This window comes from Dreissena polymorpha, chromosome 2, assembly GCF_020536995.1.
Source record: "Dreissena polymorpha isolate Duluth1 chromosome 2, UMN_Dpol_1.0, whole genome shotgun sequence".
NCBI classification, from domain to species: domain Eukaryota; kingdom Metazoa; phylum Mollusca; class Bivalvia; order Myida; family Dreissenidae; genus Dreissena; species Dreissena polymorpha.
The window spans coordinates 33090734-33112749 of NC_068356.1; the positions used below are offsets into that span (position 1 = coordinate 33090734).

At 33.3% G+C, this 22016-nt stretch overlaps 1 protein-coding gene across 1 annotated transcript; it reads right to left on the reverse strand.

The window, feature by feature from the left end:
• Positions 1-8284: 8284 nt before the first annotated feature.
• LOC127866525 (39S ribosomal protein L12, mitochondrial-like) lies at positions 8285-21589 on the reverse strand. Its single transcript, XM_052407093.1, has 5 exons — positions 21452-21589; positions 14393-14591; positions 12386-12463; positions 10061-10186; positions 8285-8876 (listed from the first exon to the last, which is right to left on the reverse strand). Exons 1-5 carry the CDS (start codon positions 21511-21513, stop codon positions 8760-8762), a joined length of 582 nt encoding a protein of 193 aa, XP_052263053.1. The 5' UTR covers positions 21514-21589; the 3' UTR covers positions 8285-8759.
• Between the last annotated feature and the right edge of the window lie 427 nt (positions 21590-22016).

Here is a 22016-nt window from a genome sequence, read left to right on the forward strand (position 1 = left end):
TTTTTGAACTCCTCTAAGACATTATCAGGATGAATCTTCTGACCAAGTTTCATGAAGATTGGACAGTAAATTTGGCCTCTAGAGTGTTGACAAGATTTTACTTTAGCCATATAAGGAAAAATGCCCCTGTCCCTTGGAAGCAATGTTTTTTAAGCAAACATAATTATTTTTGATCTCATCAAAGATATCAGTGAGACCAATCTTCTGACCAAATTTCATGAAGATTGGAAATAAATGTGGCCTCTAGAGTGTTAACAAGGTTTTACTAAAGCCATATATAGCCATATAAGGAAAAATGCCCCGCCCCTGGTGGCCATGTTTTTAAAGCAACCAAAATCTTTTTCAAACTCATCCAAGTTATCATTGGGACAAATCTTCTGACCAAGTTTCATGATGATTGGAAAATAAATGTGACCTTTAGAGTGTTAACAAAGTTTTACTATAGCCATATTAGGAAAAATGCCTCGCCCCCAAGGTGGGTATGTTTTTCAACCAACCGGCATCATTTTCGAACTCGTCCAAGATATTATTGGGATGAATATTCTGACCAAGTTTCATAAAGATTGGACAATAAATGTGGCCTCTAGTGTAACAAGATTTTGCTAAAGCCATATAAGGAAAAATGCCCCGCCCCTTGGCAGCCTTGTTTTTCAAGCAAAGGTTACCATTTCTGAACTCATCCAAGTTTCATTGGGACAAATCTTCTGAGCAAGTTTCATGAAGATCGGAAAATAAATGTGGCCTCTAGAGTGTTAACAAGGTTTTACTATTGCCATATAAGGAAAAATGCCCCGCCCCTTGGCAGCCATGTTTTTCAACCAACTGGAATCATTTTCGAACTTGTCCAAGATATTATTGGGATAAATCTTCTGACCAAGTTTCATGAAGGTCAGACAATAAATGTGGCTTCTAGTGTTAACAAGATTTTACTATAGCCATATACATGTATAGCCTTATAAGGAAAAAAGCCCTGCCCCATTGGCAGCCATGTTTTTCAAGCAAACGTAACCATTTTCGAACTCATCCAAGATATCATTGAGACCAATCTTTTGACCAAATTTCATGAAGATTGGACAATAAATGTGGCCACTAGAGAGTTAACAAGGCAAAAGTTGACAGCGCACGACGCACAAAAAGCCACCACAAAAGCTCAACATGAGCACGTTGTGCTAAGGTGAGCTAAAAAGGGCAAACTCATCTAAGACTGCAATACCCGTGGTTTCTCATTTGGTATGTCCTACCATGTAGTACATATAGTGATTTATTTAAACAGTTTAACCAGGGCAATTTGAAAATTATACAGCTTATCCAGACTACAACTTCATAATTAACAAGGGCTGTTTGTAAAACATGCATGCCCCCCTATATTGGCTATAAGTTGTAGTAGCAGCCATTGTGTGAATACGTTTTTTGTCACTGTGAACGGTGGTGGTGGTGGTGGTGGTGGTGTAGTAGTAGTAGTAGTAGTAGTAGTAGTAGTAGTAGTAGAAGTAGTAGTAGTAGAAGTAGTAGTAGTAGTAGTAGTAGTAGTAGTAGTAGTAGAAGTAGTAGTAGTAGTAGTAGTAGTAGTAGTAGTAGTAGTAGTAGTAGTAGAAGTAGTAGTAGTAGTAGAAGTAGTAGTAGTAGTAGTAGTAGTAGTAGTAGTAGTAGTAGAAGTAGTAGTAGTAGTAGTAGTAGTAGTAGCAGTAGCAGTAGCAGTAGCAGTAGCAGCATTACAATACCAATACTTAAGAATGATTAAATGGGAAAAGGTAATCTAGCACTGGCAGTAAATATGGGGCTCATTTACAGGTCAGATTTGGAATCTCTGCTGTAAAATGAGATTTTGAATGAATTAAAGGGAGGCAAATTTGTAATAAAAAGAACATGCATAAACTGTAGCTGTTTCCCTTTTTTGAACCATGCTAAATCCTTAAAATGCCTATTTCCAGTAACTGTGACCTTCATCTGTGACCTTGACCTTTGACCTAGTGACCTCAAAATCAATAGGGGTCATCTGCGAGTCATGATCAATGTTCCTATGAAGTTTCATGATCCTAGGCCCAAGCGTTCTTGAGTTATCATCCGGAAACCACCTGGTGGACCGACAGACATGAGCAAAGCAATATACCCCCTCTTTTTCGAAGGGGGGCATAATTATGCAACTTTTAACATAATTGAACACAATTGCTCAACAGATTAGGTATTCACACTCATGTCTTGAATCTCTTGGGCAAAGGTCAAAGTTACACTGAAGGTCAACTATGTTCATAGACTCAGTGCAGTGTGTAAAATATTTACAGGCAATAACAATTTGATCCACATGTTGCAGACATTCATCTTAGCTAGTTTATCATTAATGTTTGGATGAAGCAACATTTTAACAAGACACTTGATGTTGACATCCTATCTACATGTATATGGTAGCTGTCTGGTCTTGCATGCCAAAAGGGGTCTTGTACTTAAAAGTCTCAGTTATAGACCCTATCAATCTTTGATCTTGAACGCTGACCTTTGCATGAGTCATGTATCAAGTATATTCTTAAGTCTTGGTGATTAATGGTCTTTATTAACATTAAATTCTTCTAAGCAATGAGAAATAAAATACAAGACACTTTACTTTGAACTTTGACCTCACAGCCTGACCTTTTAAAAGTAGCCATCCAGCCTCTGCTCATCATCATTATCTATGGTTATTTTGTCTTCAACTATTTAAAATACTAAAAATGTGAAGAAAATTAATAACTGAATAATTATGCTGTTTTTCACCAAAAAGCATCCTATGATCACCTTTGACCTCGGACTGTGGCCTTAAAGCGAGGGATATAGTTTTTGTGAGTGAAGCACTGTCAAACATGATAACTGTGCTTAAATATTTCACAATCAGTCAACTCATATGGAAATAGACTTAAACAAGAGCACTGTTACAACCCGTTTTGCAATAAACCCGTTTTGCAATAAAATTATTGCAAAACGGGTTGGAGTGTCTTATTGCAATTTTTTTTTTTTAAACAACCCGTTTTGCAATAAACCCGTTTTGCAATAAAATTATTGCAAAACGGGTTGGAGTTTTTATTGCATTTTTTTTTAACAACCCGTTTTGCAATAAACCCGTTTTGCAATAAAATCACCACACATTTATTTGCAATAATTTCATTGCAAAACGGGTTGGAGTGTCTTATTGCAATGAGAATTTTGTATAACAACCCGTTTTGCAATAAACCCGTTTTGCAATAAAATCATCACTCTTGTATTTATTCAAATGGATTGGAATAGTTAAAAGTGATGTTCAAATTTTGTATTTAAATAATATTGTTTTAAAATAGACAAAACTGTGAGTTAAAACTTAAAATTAAAAAGCATGGAAGGTGGTGAATTTCGAGATTTAATACGATAAAACAAAACAGAATGTGTGTCGAAACGTGTTGAAGTGTCTTCATGCAACGTCAGTTGTGAGTTACAAACCGTTTCGCAATACAATCATCACATATATACTATTTGTTTCAAATTGATTTGAAACGGCATTTAAGTAAGTTTAAAATGTTGCCTGCAAGGTAAATATGATAAAACTAGGCTGAATGTATATATTTATGAAGTGATTTTCACCAATTGGGGAATTAAATTAAGACAACCCAGAAGTGCAATAATTTTATTGCAAAACGGGTTGGAGTGTTTTATTGCAATTTGTAATTTGTATAACAACCCGTTTTGCAATAAACCCGTTTTGCAATAATTTTATTGCAAATCGGGTTGGAGCGTCTTATTGCAATTTGAATTTTTTATAACAACCCGTTTTGCAATAAACCCGTTTTGCAATAATACAATGACACGTGTATTAATTAATTCAAATTGATTGTAAACAATTAAAAGGAAATTTAAAATATCGTTTTTTTTTATTTCCAAATATGGACAAAACTGTTAGTTTCCACTAAAAAGTAAAAAGCATTGAAGGCGATGCATTTCGAGATTTAATGCGATAAAACAATACAAAATGTATATAGAAAGTGTTTCAACCTATTTAGTACTGAAGTGAAGATAACGCCGAAATGCAATAATTTACTGAAAAAACGTGTTGAAGTGTCTTCATGCAATGTGAGTTGTGTGTAACAAACCGTTTCGCAATAAAATCATCACATATATACTATTTTTTTCAAATTTCTTTGAAACGGCATAAAGTAAGTTTAAAATGTCGCCTGCAAGGTAAATATGTTAAAACAAGGCTGAATGTATATATTTATGAAGTGATTTTCACCAATTGGGGAATTAAATTAAGACAACCCAGAAGTGCAATAATTTTATTGCAAAACGGGTTGGAGTGTTTTATTGCAATTTGTAATTTGTATAACAACCCGTTTTGCAATAAACCCGTTTTGCAATAATTTTATTGCAAAACGGGTTGGAGCGTCTTATTGCAATTTGATTTTTTTATAACAACCCGTTTTGCAATAAACCCGTTTTGCAATAAAATTATTGCAAAACGGGTTTATTTCAAAACGGGTTGTTATACAAATTACAAATTGCAATAAAACACTCCAACCCGTTTTGCAATAAAATTATTGCACTTCTGGGTTGTCTTAATTTAATTCCCCAATTGGTGAAAATCACTTCATAAATATATACATTCAGCCTAGTTTTATCATATTTACCTTGCAGGCGACATTTTAAACTTACTTTATGCCGTTTCAAAGAAATTTGAAAAAAATAGTATATATGTGATGATTTTATTGCGAAACGGTTTGTTACACACAACTCACATTGCATGAAGACACTTCAACACGTTTTTTCAGTAAATTATTGCATTTCGGCGTTATCTTCACTTCAGTACTAAATAGGTTGAAACACTTTCTATATACATTTTGTATTGTTTTATCGCATTAAATCTCGAAATGCATCGCCTTCAATGCTTTTTACTTTTTAGTGGAAACTAACAGTTTTGTCCATATTTGGAAATAAAAAAAAAACGATATTTTAAATATCCTTTTTAATGTTTACCATCAATTTGAATTAATTAATACACGTGTCATTGTATTATTGCAAAACGGGTTTATTGCAAAACGGGTTGTTATAAAAAAAATCAAATTGCAATAAAACGCTCCAACCCGTTTTGCAATAAAACTATTGCAAAGCGGGTTTATTGCAAAACGGGTTGTTATACAAATTACAAATTGCAATAAAACACTCCAACCCGTTTTGCAATAAAATTATTGCACTTCTGGATTGTCTTCATTTAATTCCCCAATTGGTGAAAATCACTTCATAAATATATACATTCACTCTAGTTTTATCATATTTACCTTGAAGGCGACATTTTAAACTTACTTTATGCCGTTTCAAAGAAATTTGAAAAAAATAGTATATATGTGATGATTTTATTGCGAAACGGTTTGTTACACACAACTCACATTGCATGAAGACACTTCAACACGTTTTTTCAGTAAATTATTGCATTTCGGCGTTATCTTCACTTCAGTACTAAATAGGTTGAAACACTTTCTATTTACATTTTGTATTGTTTTATCGCATTCAATCTCGAAATGCATCGCCTTCAATGCTTTTTACTTTTAAGTGGAAACTAACAGTTTTGTCCATATTTGGAAATATAAAAAAAACGATATTTTAAATATCCTTTTTAATGTTTACAATCAATTTGAATTAATTAATACACGTGTCATTGTATTATTGCAAAACGGGTTTATTGCAAAACGGGTTGTTATAAAAAAAATCAAATTGCAATAAAACGCTCCAACCCGTTTTGCAATAAAACTATTGCAAAGCCGGTTTATTGCAAAACGGGTTGTTATACAAATTACAAATTGCAATAAAACACTCCAACCCGTTTTGCAATAAAATTATTGCACTTCTGGATTGTCTTCATTTAATTCCCCAATTGGTGAAAATCACTTCATAAATATATACATTCACTCTAGTTTTATCATATTTACCTTGAAGGCGACATTTTAAACTTACTTTATGCCGTTTCAAAGAAATTTGAAAAAAATAGTATATATGTGATGATTTTATTGCGAAACGGTTTGTTACACACAACTCACATTGCATGAAGACACTTCAACACGTTTTTTCAGTAAATTATTGCATTTCGGCGTTATCTTCACTTCAGTACTAAATAGGTTGAAACACTTTCTATATACATTTTGTATTGTTTTATCGCATTCAATCTCGAAATGCATCGCCTTCAATGCTTTTTACTTTTTAGTGGAAACTAACAGTTTTGTCCATATTTGGAAATAAAAAAAAACCGATATTTTAAATATCCTTTTTAATGTTTACAATCAATTTGAATTAATTAATACACGTGTCATTGTATTATTGCAAAACGGGTTTATTGCAAAACGGGTTGTTATAAAAAAAATCAAATTGCAATAAAACGCTCCAACCCGTTTTGCAATAAAACTATTGCAAAGCGGGTTTATTGCAAAACGGGTTGTTATACAAATTACAAATTGCAATAAAACACTCCAACCCGTTTTGCAATAAAATTATTGCACTTCTGGATTGTCTTCATTTAATTCCCCAATTGGTGAAAATCACTTCATAAATATATACATTCACTCTAGTTTTATCATATTTACCTTGAAGGCGACATTTTAAACTTACTTTATGCCGTTTCAAAGAAATTTGAAAAAAATAGTATATATGTGATGATTTTATTGCGAAACGGTTTGTTACACACAACTCACATTGCATGAAGACACTTCAACACGTTTTTTCTGTAAATTATTGCATTTCGGCGTTATCTTCACTTCAGTACTAAATAGGTTGAAACACTTTCTATTTACATTTTGTATTGTTTTATCGCATTCAATCTCGAAATGCATCGCCTTCAATGCTTTTTACTTTTTAGTGGAAACTAACAGTTTTGTCCATATTTGGAAATAAAAAAAAACGATATTTTAAATTTCCTTTTTAATGTTTACAATCAATTTGAATTAATTAATACACGTGTCATTGTATTATTGCAAAACGGGTTTATTGCAAAACGGGTTGTTATAAAAAATTCAAATTGCAATAAGACGCTCCAACCCGATTTGCAATAAAATTATTGCAAAACGGGTTTATTGCAAAACGGGTTGTTATACAAATTACAAATTGCAATAAAACACTCCAACCCGTTTTGCAATAAAATTATTGCACTTCTGGGTTGTCTTAATTTAATTCCCCAATTGGTGAAAATCACTTCATAAATATATACATTCAGCCTAGTTTTATCATATTTACCTTGCAGGCGACATTTTAAACTTACTTTATGCCGTTTCAAATCAATTTGAAACAAATAGTATATATGTGATGATTGTATTGCGAAACGGTTTGTAACTCACAACTGACGTTGCATGAAGACACTTCAACACGTTTCGACACACATTCTGTTTTGTTTTATCGTATTAAATCTCGAAATTCACCACCTTCCATGCTTTTTAATTTTAAGTTTTAACTCACAGTTTTGTCTATTTTAAAACAATATTATTTAAATACAAAATTTGAACATCACTTTTAACTATTCCAATCCATTTGAATAAATACAAGAGTGATGATTTTATTACAAAACGGGTTTATTGCAAAACGGGTTGTTATACAAAATTCTCATTGCAATAAGACACTCCAACCCGTTTTGCAATGAAATTATTGCAAATAAATGTGTGGTGATTTTATTGCAAAACGGGTTTATTGCAAAACGGGTTGTTAAAAAAAAATGCAATAAAACACTCCAACCCGTTTTGCAATAATTTTATTGCAAAACGGGTTTATTGCAAAACGGGTTGTTTAAAAAAAAAATTGCAATAAGACACTCCAACCCGTTTTGCAATAATTTTATTGCAAAACGGGTTTATTGCAAAACGGGTTGTAACAGAGCACCTCATAACAGGTGCCAACGCTTGGCTGCGGGTGCAGTTTTGAATAAATGAAAGCTTGTCAGAATAATTTTTTTTTAGAGGTCAGTGACTTTGACCTTTGACCCAAAAATGGGTGTGGCTTGTAGACCTCCTCAAGGTGCATCTACATATGAAATTTCAAAGTTGTAGGTGGAAGCACTTCGATTTTAGAGCCAATGTAAAGGTTATAGCACGGCAGATGCGGGATGGCAAGCTGGCCATGGCAATACCTCAGGTTTTTTCCGAAAACAGCCGAGCTTAAAATGATATTTTTTATCCAATTTAATAAATGCTATATGCTGTATTCAATGCTATATTTTGAAGTATCATCCGTTCACTTTTATCACTCCAAACTTTATATGTCTCTCTTCATACATATATTTTATCAGTGTCTACGAAGTCCGACTAATAGCATATAGGTTCACATGAAATGTTTATTGAATGCATGAATAAATGCATAGTTCACCTATGAAGACACAACCATATCAAGAGGGCTATGTCAACAAACACAATCACAATCATATACACATAACACACTACACTTACAAAAATATTGTATGAATACAATTTCGAAGAACTAGCCCTGTTCAAACACTGATTTCATTGGGCAGAAAATGTTATATATATTGTAGTTTTGTGAACATGGAAAAATGCAAAGTTCGAAGACTTGCATGCAGTTTCTTTTCAAAAAACAGTTTCATTGAAAATGTTTTTTCTGATACTTAAGATATTGATGCAAATTCAAAACGTAAACAGGTAAAAATCCAACAAAAAACTATGTAATGTAGTTTATATATTGGTATCCAAAGTAACAAAAGTTCAGCTCGCACTGTCATTATTTTTAATCCACATTCTAAGTTCAGATGATATATACTTTTCTTTTTTTTTAAGTTATTCTATGCTAGCTTTTCCTCCCACAGCTTCTAATGCTTTCACAAGCTTTTCTGCTTCATCTTTGGTCAAATCACTCTTCAGATTTACTGGAGCAGACTCTACTATCTTTTTAGCCTGAAATAACACAAGCATTCTGCATATGAATTTTGTGCACAAAAATCCCCATGATGCAGGCATTCATAATTATTATCCATTTTACCAAAAATAATGGATCTGAAATGTTTTGTCATTATTGCATTAAACAATGTCAAACATTCACAGACATAAGTACATTTCAATGTATCCAATACAGAGCTACAGATTTGTCACAAATGTGACTTTAAGACATTACTATACAAAATCAATGAAAATTTGTACAATTTTTCGTAAAATAAACTTAACCAATTAACAAGAGTGCCAAACTGTCACAAGATACTCCCGTTTTAAGGCTTTGGACAACTTGATAACTTTACCATGACCCATATTTCAGCTTGACCTACATATCATCTAGACACAACTTCTAACCAAAGTTGGTGAAGATCTGATGAAAACTACTTCAGTTAGAGAGCAGACACCATGCTAAATGCTTGAAATGCACTAAGTGACCTGGTGACCTAGTTTTTAAACTGGCATGACCCATATTGAACTTGACCTACATGTAGATATTGTCTAGACACAGCTTCTGACCAAATTTGGTGAAGATCGGATGAAAACTACTTCAATTAGAGAGTGGACACCATGCTAAATGCTTGAAATGGTTTAAGAGACCCTGTGACCTAGTTTTTGACAAAGCGTGACCCATATTCGAACTTGACCTAGATAGTGTCTAGATACAACTTCTGACCAAGTTTGGCAATTAGCGGATGAAAACTACTTCTATTAGAGAGCGGACACCATGCTAAATGCTTGAAATGCACTAAGTGACCCTGTGACCTAGTTTTTGACCCGGCATGACCCATATTCGAACTTGACCTGATATTGTCCAGATACAACTTCTGACCAAGTTTGGTGAAGATTGGATGAAAACTACTTAAATTAGAGAGCGGACACCATGCTAAATGCTTGAAATGCACTAAGTGACCCGGTGACCTAGTTTTTGACCCGGCATGACCCATATTCCAACTTGACCTAATTATTGTCTAGATACAACATCTGACCAAGTTTGGTGAAGATCGGATAAAAACTATTTGAATGAGAGAGCGGACACTGCTGTGGAAGCCACCCGCCCGCCCATCCGCCGCCAAAGTGAAACTAAAATACGTTCCGTTTTTTTAATATTGCAAACTTTGTCACTGTAAAACAATTTAATATTATTATACCTGCACTAAGTTTGTTCCTGCAATTAGAGTCTTGATTTCTTTGATAAGGTTCACTTTCTTTTCTGCATCAAACTGTATCAGCTTCACAGTGTAGGACATTTTTTGTGGAGCTGCTTCTTCAACCACCTGATAAATACAATATAACATTTGTAAAAACATTTGCATACATATGTTACAAGATGCTGTATTTAAAACAATGCATACAACGTTTAAGTATTGATTCATTAGTCCTATTGAATGAGTCAAAGTCAAAAAAGGTCAATATCATGGTCACCATGAGATCAGGTGATGCGAGTGTTCTGAATGTCGAATTGAAGTATTAAAGATGTTTATAAAGTAGTATAAAGCCAATGGTCAATTTTGTTCTGAAGGTGGAATTATATTAAAGACGTTCTGAAAGTAGCATTAAGTGGTCAATTTTGGTTAACCAGGAATTTTGACATTTTGAATAATTTCAAAAGTAGGTCAAAGTTTAGTTTAAAATGAAGCCAGTGATGGGGGGGGGGGGGGGGTTTGAAAATGTTCAAAGATATCACCCATGCAAGAATCAAAGCTTTGCAGCAGGCAGTATTGAGGTAAGACAAAACATGTAATTATGGATTAACCAAAAATTCTGACTCTGAATTAGTAACAGTCCAAAAGTAGCCAAGGTAACGAGGGCTGTTTGTAAAACGTGCATGCCCCCATATGGGCTGTCAGTTGTAGTGGCAGCCATTGTGTGCATATGTTTTTTGTCACTGTGACCTTGACCTTTGACCAAGTGACCTGAAAATCAATAGGGGTCATCTGCCAGTCATGATCAATGGACCTATGAAGTTTCATGATCCAAAGCCTAATAATTCTTGAGTTATCATCAGGAAACCATTTAACTGTTTCGAGTCACTGTGACCTTGACCTCTGACCTAGTGACCTGAAAATAAATAGTGGTTATATGCCAGTTTTGACCAATGTACCTATGAAATTTCATGATCCTTGGCATTAGCATTCTTGAGCATCATCCGGAAACCATTTTACTGTTTCGAGTCACTGTGACTTTGACCTTTGACCTAGTTACCTGAAAATCAATAGGGGTCATCTGCCAGTCATGATCAATGTTTCTATGAAGTTCATGATCCTAGGCGTAAGCATTCTTGAGTTATCATCCGGAAATCATTTTACTGTTTCGAGTCACTGTGACCTTGACCTTTGACCTTGTGACCTGAAAATCAGTAGGGGTCATCTTCCAGTCATGATCAATGTACCTATGAAGTTTCATGATCCTAGGCCTAAGCGTTCTTGAGTTATCATCCGGAAACCATTTTACTATTTTGAGTCACTGTGACCTTGCCCTAGTGACCTGAAAATCAATAGGGGTCATCTGCCAGTCATGATCAATGTACCTATGAAGTTTCATGATCCTAGGCCTAAGCGTTCTTGAGTTATCATCTGTAAACTTAGACGGACCGACATGTGCAAAACAATATACCCCCTCTTCTTCGAAGGGGGGCATAAAAATAAGATCAAGTAAGGTGGTAAAGTTGATTTCATCCAAGCAAGATAATCATGGTAAAACCAATCTAAAATTTCACATTTCTTTGAACTGGTAGTAATGAAAGACAGACCGAAGACAAGTGAAAACAGACATGACAATCCCTACATGCCTATATGCATTAGTAGAAGCTGGGGCCATACAAAATAATCTTGATGCAAGTTAATAATCACTTGTGTTCTAGGAATTGGATGGATTTGCTTTTCTGCATTCATGGGCACTAAAAGTACTGCTTGTGGAAAGTACAGTAAGGTTAAGCGCTGCTAGTATACTTATATAGTTAGTTGCTTTATATTTTTAACATGTTGGGTAGCCAATAAAAGAATGTTGCAACAAACTCTGAGACAAAGAAGCAATGTCAGCAATGATACACGGTACACCACAAATTGCCCCTTTCACACTCAGAAGCAAAGTGAATATGGCTATGTTTAAACAGCATAAAACCAGAATAGCTAGCGAGTAACTCAGAGTCTGTTCAGGTTTTATACTGTTTGCTGCTCATCAGTATCTTAGGGTTGGAACTGAAAACTTTAAAACTTGGATCTAGTAAGAAAGGCCTTTAATAAAATTTAACTTTCGGAGGACTACAAAAGTGTAAAAATATGTATGCAAGTGATAAAGGGTTAACCTGCAAGCAAACCTGCATAAAACATTGACGCTGTTTGGTTAGCTAGGTGATGATGACGTCAATTCAATCGATTTTTTAGAATAAACATTAAAATAAATAAACGAGATACAAAGCAAAGGAGACATGTTGAATAGACAGACTATAACAACCTAAGCAGCTGTATACAAACCTCTGCCACTGCGGGAGCCACTGCTACTGGAGCCACACCCATTGCCATCATCGGAGCATCAGCTATATTGAGGGTTTTCTGAAATGAACACAAGTATTTCAAACGGTAACCCATGCAATTGCTTTTGTCCATTTGCATTAACAGACCTTATACAAGTCTATTTATATTGTTTAAAGAGTTAAAGTAGCAAAGGTAAAACAATCATACATAATCACACTGCTAGATAAATGTCTCAAAATTTTGTTTTGACAAAAAAGGAGAAATGGTCATTCTTACGGTACTCTGAACTCCCTTGGATAGGTCACTATGGTTATAATTTTTCAAAGCATCATTAAAATTTTGAACGTTGAAACCCTTCAATATAAATAAGCTAATGATTCGAGCAAGAAAATTAAACAAAAGGCAATAATTTGTGAATATTAAATAAAAAGCTATCGTAAAATGTACATGTTTACCCACCCCAAACATTACTGTAATTGTATAAAATGATTTATTAGATGTGTAGGGATAATTAAAAGTAGATTACAAAGCAACAAAGTTGCATATTTGTATGCATATCAAATTTTGAAACCCCATTTGCTCAAGCAACAATAAATTCTTATTTTACTAAGTGACACACCTAATTCTATACATTGATATTAAATAAATGAAAATGGAGAGCAAAAATACATAAAGATTTAACTTTTTTACTGAAAAGGCCTACTGGTAATATGCCTAAACAAATATGGGTTGGTAGGTAAGGTTTATTTTTTAATTTTTTAGACAATACTAGTACTCAAATTTACCACCGTTATAAAAGAAATGGTACATTTGTTTGTCCCTACTTTGGGGGTATCATTTATTTTAAATTTAACATAACTATCCTGAAGATATGTTCTTTCGCGATCTGTTAATATCAAAATCAATAACGACCAATAAACCGGGAATCTGCTGAGGAACTTGCTTTTTTTTCACACAACAAAATTTTCTATCTTTTATCAAACTTTCTTAACTAAATCCAGTTTCAATGAGATTTTCCCAACATTATTGCACATTACCACTACACTTATGTAGTGCTAAAAATGTTAGCCAGACTAGCCCAACATCCCGCCTGTCATTCTTGAAAACGTCCCTCTCTCTCCATATGATTTAAAATTGACATGAAGCCTCCTGTCAATATAATTGTTTTATACATGCAGCCCAATCACACTACATGTATATCCGTGTGGATGTGTGTTTAATAACTGTAAGTCACTGATCAATACTAGTACTTCCTATCTGAAAAATCACAGTTCTAATGATACAGTCTATCTGAATCAATTTGTATTTAGCAGTAGACAAAATGTAAATTACAAATGTTCTACCTTACAATTTTGTTAAATGCATTGCAGAACATTTTACCAAAAGTAAAACGATCTAAATGTTATCTGTGCTACACATATTTTTTTAAGCAACTAAACACTACACCTTTTTTTTAATCAACTAATTACCCCATGATTTCCAGAAAGATGATGATGAAGTTAAAATTTTGCTGGCTTTTGATCAGGATCAATAATTTACACTAAATACATCAGGAATGTGTAAATATCACTAAAAATAAGGGTTATGAATTCTAATAAATCAGTGCTTTCTTCCTTCTTAGATAATGGCCATTTTTAACAAATTTGTGAAGTTTGCGGAATTTTTTTTTCCAACATTATGAAAAGTCTGCAACTCATGTTTTCACAAAATGAGAGGATCAAGGCCGCTTTACAATGATGGGAAAAAAAGCCCAGTACATAGAATTTTAAAATATTCACAATTAAATCTTTTGGTTGCAAAATACAGGTGTTGGTTTGAAAGAGATATAATGATGCACTAAATTCTGGCAATAATATTTGGATGCAGATTTAAAGAAATAAAAACTTTTGAATCTGTATTTAAAATATTAGCTTGATCAGTTTACAACAAACATTTTTTTGTTAAAGCTGATTCATGGATAAGTCAAACACATTAAAATAAAAAATTATTTCAAAGCCCTTAACATACCTTTAATAATTCATTTAAGTCTGATACTTCTAGCAAAGTGAGCTGGCTTATATCATTCACTATCTTTTGTATTTTGGGAGAATATGTCTTTATTGGTGTATTTGGTAAAGGCAATGGATGTTCTTGTGCATCTGTACTGTAGCATCTTTGCAAATGTTGGAGAGTCCTCACTTGTCGATATAAACTTGAATAATGATGCCTGAAAAAAAAAAGTATAACATTACATAAGATAATGAGTACTTCTTTGATTATAAGACAGGAAAATTTACCTCAGAATTTGATTAAAAAGTTGGGAACTCGTCTAATAGCGTCCTCAAATTATTTTTAAAAGTTTATGGCCATTTTTCTCATTCATGGCCATTTTTTACCTTTAAACTCAAAGTGTGACCATGACGTTGCAGATATTGACGTAATTCTTTCGCGCGACACACCGTCCAATGATGGTGAACAAATGTGCCAAATGATTTTAAAATCCCACAATGAATAACATAGTTATGGCCCGGACAAACTCATTTATGGCCATTTTTAGATGGTCGCCGTCTAAAGTGCTTAGTGTAAAATTCAGGTCGGTACGGCCTAGGTATGATTAACCCAATTCCCGCTTACTACGCGCAAGAAAGAGTTGTATAATTTATGCAAAAAGTTTGAGTTCTCCAATTATTTTTATTCACAAATGGAAACATTATATTAATATCGTGTTAAATGCAATAGTTTCGAATGGTGTTTTATAGAAAAGAATAAAAAAAACAATGATCGTATTGTACGTGTCGCGGAGGAGATTGTTTATGAATGATTAAAATAGTCCTCTTTCTGCGGCGTCTGCGTGACGTAGTATTTTCGCTAATCTCATTCATAACTCTGAGGCTGGTGATAAACAAAGGGGAGTCCGGGTAAGAAAAACGCACTAGTATAAGGTTACGCTTGTTTATATTCACAGGTCTCAATTAATAATACGTTGACCACGAATAAAACAATTATTACAGGGATACGATAGACAACATAAAAAATGTTTCATTATCGCTGAAACTGTTAAAAAACATTTAAATATAACAAGAATATTCTCTAAAAAATGTAGTCTTTCTGTTTTGAAATAAGGTTTGGAATTTTGGTTTCTAAATAACTTAATTCAAAACAAAAGTTTAATTATAGTGTTTTTTACTTGTTAGTCGCATATTTACCGCATTGTGTGTGTTATAATAGGCAAACCATACATTAGTAAAATTCAATCTGCCTTCGCACATAGAAGGAATGGGTCAATTAGGTGCTGCGTTTCCTTTGCTTACTTCAGTTAGAGGTCAATTCTTTACGTAATAGCAATCACAAGGCTCCGGCTTCAAAGGAATTGCGGAGCGTTCTTACATAATAAAAGTCGTAGTCGCATGGTATTTGCGTTTTGCGTCCTATTTGGTCACGTGGTTCTTTTTCGCGGGTGTTTTGACATTCATGATATGCTATTATTAGATGCGCCTGTCGATAAACAAAGGAAAGTTTACAGGTTATAACAACGCAATAGGTTACGCTCTCGCATACAACTCAATGACGTAGTACAGGTCGTAAATTGAGAGATTCGGGAAAAAGTTGACGCTTATTTATATTCTCAATTTATAAAACAATGAACATAAGTTCAACAATAACTTCAGCGATACGATAGACAAAAAAAAAGTTTCATAATCGCTAAACCCGAATATAACAAACAATTTATAATAATAATACGAATGCAATAGTAGAAGGTTAGTAGAAGGTTTAGCTTGTTTATATTCACAGTTCTCAATACATAGACATTTGGATATGAGTTACTCAATTACTACAGGCATACTATAAGCAACCTCGAAAATGCTTTTTAATCGCTAAAACCGAAAACAACTTAATATATTATATTAAATATATTTATAACAATAAATGTCTTTTAAAAATGTAGTCGGCGTATACGCTGACTTTGAAATAAAGTTAGCAATTTACTTATCTAAATAATTAAATACAATTAAACAAAAGTTAAACTATTGTGTTGTGTTTTTCACTTGTAAGCTGCATATTCACCGCATGAAATGTGTGTTAGCATTGTCAAACCACACATTAGTGTGGCTCGATTGGTCATTGTCGGCTCGGGTACTACTTACATGTACCCCGGGTACACTTAAGATTACCCAGGGTACGGTAAATATACTAAGACGTACCCGGGAATTATAACGCTAAATCGGTCGTTGTCGACTATATTTTTTAAATTAATTATGTTCATATGTATGTCAATTTTCTGTTAAATTGCCTCTTTATTATCAAGACTCATACTCAAAAAATATGTTTATGCAGATATTTTTTAATTGAAGTTTGATTCGTAATTACAGTTATCGATAGCGCGTTTTACCACATCGGATTTTGGGCGGGAATAAAACTTGGGTACAGTCTAATATCGGCCGGGTACGTTTTAGTATATTTACCGTACCCGGGGTACAGGTAAGTACACTTACATGTACCCGGGGTACATGTAAGTAGTACCTGTGCCGACAATGACCAATCGAGCATTAGTGTGAGTAAATAAAAAATATACTACGGGAGAGCACTTCATATGTGTCCTCATATGCCTTGTTATGAGTAACTTTCTTCACTATCGAAATATATGGTATGTTTATATTTGATTTAAACGCAGTTTTCTTTCGACACATTTAAATCACACGTCAATAGCGCCGTCATGCGAAAATGGGTCTTATGCGTTTCGGCAAGCGTTTGTTAAACCCAACATGTGCTTTTGCGCAGTCAGGCCATAGGCGATGCTGTTCGCTTTAAAATCACTCAATATGTTATGTTTCTCCTTACCAGAAGGAGGGATAGCTGAGTGGGCTATTTATATGATGGGCGCATATGGAATAAGACACATTTTTGCATGACGAGGGTCATTACAAATCTCATTGCGAATTGAAAATGCCACATTTTAAAACAATGCTTTTTGATACAAAATTGAATTTAAAATGGCAGCCTATCCACACATTAAGGAATGATTTCCAGACGCGCTGACCAAGTACGGCAAACATTGTGGTATGATAATTAAACGATTTTCTCTTATCGTGACACTATACTATTTCGCTAATGATTGTTTTCTCATCTTGGAGGTGAAAGTGAAATTCTGCGAGATGGATTGTAACGCGTAATTGTAACAGAGCCACAATTTGTGTCGTTTGAGCATACAGAGAGTAGTCCGGAATTCCTTACACTGAACAGTGCTATATCCTTTGAATTGAGCACATACGCAGTGATGTAGCAAAAATTCAGAGGTTGTATCTCGAATCACCTTATTAAATATTCGAAAATATTCATGCGTGTCTGTTGGCGTTATGTAAAAGTAACTAAGATGAAAACTGAAGCAACTACGCCAGGGGTTTTTATCTGATTTTGGGAAAAGGGCCTGGCCTTTTTTGAGGGGAAAAAAAATCACGCGAAACGTCGAATTTTGGGGAAAAAAATTGTGCGAAAAACTGGATTTTGGGAAAAATAAGCAAAGTCTAAAATAATCAAGTTAACATATTTTACTGTTTTAAAAACAAATTCAAGGCAACAGATAATTTAATTATGCAAGATTGTTCTAGTTTCTACAGTGGATTGGGTTAACTTATATATTTAAAGGTAAAAAAAAAAAAAAAAATTTTTTTTTTTTTTTTTAGGGGAAAATGAAATCTAGGGGAAAATTTACAAGCTGAGGGGAAAAAAAATCCGAGGGGAAAGGGCCGATTTTCGGCGGGTCCCAAAGAAGGAAAAAAAAACCTGTACGCCTAAAAGCGCATTAGTGCTCTATACCTATGTTTATGTTAGCGTTGTTGACACCGTGTGAACTGCTCGGGTAACAAGTAAAGCATAAACAGCAATGTTTATATACTTTTATTCCTCCATATACAAGATACGAAGATTATTGTATATTTTGAATTTATATATGGTGTCAAAAATCAGTAGTTTTGTACACGGAACTTTCATTATGAATTTATATTCTTGGTGAGATAGTCATTTGATATTAGAAAAAATATTCCTTTAATATGATGGTGACTGCAAATTTTCTTTATATTAAGTTCTCATTACCATTTTCATCATACTTTCTATGCTTTCAGAACTTCCAAGAAGCATGTTGTTTTTATTTTGTCTTAGTTATTTCGATGAAATAATAAGGATGATAAAAAGTGCACACAGAACTCGACCCGTGCGCTATGACACACACTTTATAAAGTTGAATGGCGTGTGTTCATTTCAAACTTGCGATTGATTTTCAAAAATGAATTGCGTGTTAAATTATGCAATAGGGAACATCTTCAGTGCCTTCAGCGCTTTGATTTACCTTTGAACTCAAAGTGTGACCTTGACCTTGGAGATATTGACGTAATTCTTTCGCGCGATACACCGTCCAATGATGGTGAACAAATGTGCCAAATGATTTAAAAATCTCACAATAAACAACATATTTATAGCCCAGACAAGCTTGTTCCACCAGCCTGCCTGCAGGCAGACATTAGCCAATCTAATAACCAGTTTTTGCCTTCGGAAAACCTGGTGAACGCTCATGTTAAGTGCCAAATTGACCCCACATTGAAGAAATTTAAAAATATAAAAATGGTCAGTAATACCCAAAATAAATAAATGAAATTTACATATGGTTTAAATAATTATATATTATTTCTACATATGTATACATTTTCAAGAAAAAAAATCACACATCTTAGTAATAATGTCATTATTAGGAAAAATTATCCAATATATGGCAAATTCTCAAATCCTTTAAAAAGAACACACATGAACCAAATAAAACCACCAACAGTATTGGCCAGTTATATTTAAGGTACTACTTCCATTGAATTGCGTCAATAAAGCCCCACAACGACACTATGCGAATTTCAAAATGAACATGTTTATACCATGAGTTGCTATTTATAGATTTTGGAAAAAGTCTAAGTTTCCAATTGAATAGCATGCGATCAAGAGGAGTTATGATGTTATGAAATATATTTCATGAAACTATATCATTTTCTTATTATCTCCATAACAATGACGCTTACATGAAATTCACTAATTCAATAGAATCTTGATACATTTAAGTCTTCTCCCAATTTAATTTCATCTGTCGTCCATATTTGTCAGCAGTTTGTATAGATGCACATTTACGAATTTATTAAATATTGCTTTCATATTATATTTATTTGATTATATCCCTTGAAAATACCTCATAAACAATTTATAAAAACTTAAGAACAAATGGATCGGTAATATTTTATAAATTGTTGAAACTGTAAAGATTTTATCGGCATTTTCATGAAATTGGGAAAATAAATTCATGAGCATTTTTTTCCACACGAAAAGTCCACTGATTATGGAAATACTAAATTTGATATAACCCTTTATAATCATTCAAATTAAAAGAACAAAATCATATAATACTTTGTTAGATGTAATTGAATTAAAATTGAGATAAAATATACATTAGACATCTTTCTAAAAAAAAAAAAAAAAAAAAAAAATTTTTTTTTTTTGGAAATTGGGAATTTTTTGCCACATTTTGGGAAAAAGTATACTTTTTGGGATTGGGAACATAGCCGAATTTCGGCTATAAAATCGGGCCAAAAAAAACCTGTATACTTCTGGCAAATAATGACTAGCTGAACAGGTAAACATGACAAGACAATAACAAATGCATTTTTTGATCGATGACAAGGTTTTTATAGAAAGGTAAATGTTCACTTGGTTTAATATTTACGTGCCCAACATTTCTGTAATTCATTTTTCCGATCCCATAAATATTATGCCTAGATCGTTAATTAAAATATTGTTATGTAGACTTCCTTTAAACCGGATGTTTTATGCCCCACATGTTTGACGAATGGGTATGATGTTCGAGCAGGGACATAAACATGTTGTAATTGGTTTTAAGGTAGCAAATTAGTCGTCTTTCCGAGTCTTATATATTTAAAATTAAAAATACACGTTTATGCCTTTTGGTAATACAGTTTATTTTTTGTATTTGTGTCATTTCGTGACTATAATGAGTACTGAATTGCGAGTAAATAATTTAATTTGACAATAAAGGTTCACTGAAAAGTCCACCATACTAAAAGTAGTTTCCAATTATTTTGTTAACTTTTGACATTCTTTAATGTTTTTCTTTTTGATATTTTAGGATTGTTGGTGTGTGTTGTGTGGACTTTTCATTTGTAGAACCTAACATAAAGTGCATTTTGACCAAAGGAATTTGTTTAATTTAACTCCGTTTGTTATTTTGATAATTTCATACATGCACTGTATATTTCTTCAAAAGCAACATTTTGCATAATATTTTTTTTATTAGCATTTACTTATCTGTTCTACTAGTATTTACAAGCCTATTGACATATAAATTGAATTTTTTGCCATAATATTTATTGAACTATTCCTATGTGAAAAATAAGCCTTTTTACACTTTACATGAACCTTAAAAATGCTTTTGAAAACCTTCAAGATTGTGAATGGGGCGAAATTTTGGCCACAATTTGACCAAAAAACTGAATTGCGCATGTTTTTTTAATAGCGTTGGCATTTGGTAAATACTGGTATTACAGTATTTATATGCACCCCAATCTCACAAAATAAACGCATACAGCAAAATGTTACACCCAAAACGCAAATTCTCTTGTTACAAAAAGCAAAATTCACAATAAGCAATCCATATTTCACAAAAAGCAATTTAAATGCAAAAGAAGAAACTTAAAATTAAATCATTGATATCGCATTATCAAATGTGAATATGAAAAAGATAGATGCATTATGCTCCGTTATCGAATTACATAACTCTAGTCTAGACTGAAAGACATTTATCATGCAATTGGCATGTATAAGTTACCCCCAAAAAGATAGTAGCAAAAAAAAAAAACGCGCAAGTTGCAATTTGTTATGCGATCCGGCTTTCCATTTCTGTCACTTTTATGCAACATACATGTCAGAAATGAAATTCTACATTTGACCTTTACTACTAGACGTCGCGAAAACACATTACATAATGAACAGATAAATTGCGTTAATGGCAAAGCACATATGATTAAATTAAATATTGTATACCTGCAGTTACACTTTGCTGTTTTTAAAATTGATTTCAATAAAGTAACCGATGTAGAATTCATCGCTTTGTAAAGTTATGCACGCTGATAAAATGCTACAACAATCTCGATCACTAGACGCTAGATGGTTGCCGGTCAATCGTACCCGAGTAAACTCGTACCGTGGTCAATACGTACTTATTTTGGTCTATTATAAAACTTACAAGACATATTTTTGTAAAAAAAAAATATTTAGCGTATATACTGTTTGGAAAATGAATCATGAAAATGTACGTGTCCAAATAATTAAATTTGATTACAATTTTGAGAGAAATTTCTTTTATTATTAATGTGTGTCCTTGCTCATATATGCATGACCCAGAAAAACACGAGACTATCAATCAAATCAATTAACTTAAAATTGTAATTAATATAATATGTCAATATTAACAGACGCGAGAATATGTTATCGCAAATGTTTTACCGCGGACTACAATTAAGTGTGGATGATATCTTTAATTGTGTCTTGTTCTGAGAAAATTGGGCATAATGCATGTGCTTAAAGTGTCGTCCCAGATTAGCCTGTG

Coding starts and splice junctions, on each gene's coding strand:
- LOC127866525 (XM_052407093.1), bottom strand. CDS start 21,513: ATGAATTCTACATCGGTTACTTTATTGAAATCAATTTTAAAAACAGCA. Junction 14,592..21,451: donor ACAGCAAAGTGTAACTGCAG/GTATACAATATT, acceptor TTTTTTTTTCAG/GCATCATTATTCAAGTTTAT. Junction 10,187..12,385: donor TGGCTCCCGCAGTGGCAGAG/GTTTGTATACAG, acceptor TGTATTTATCAG/GTGGTTGAAGAAGCAGCTCC.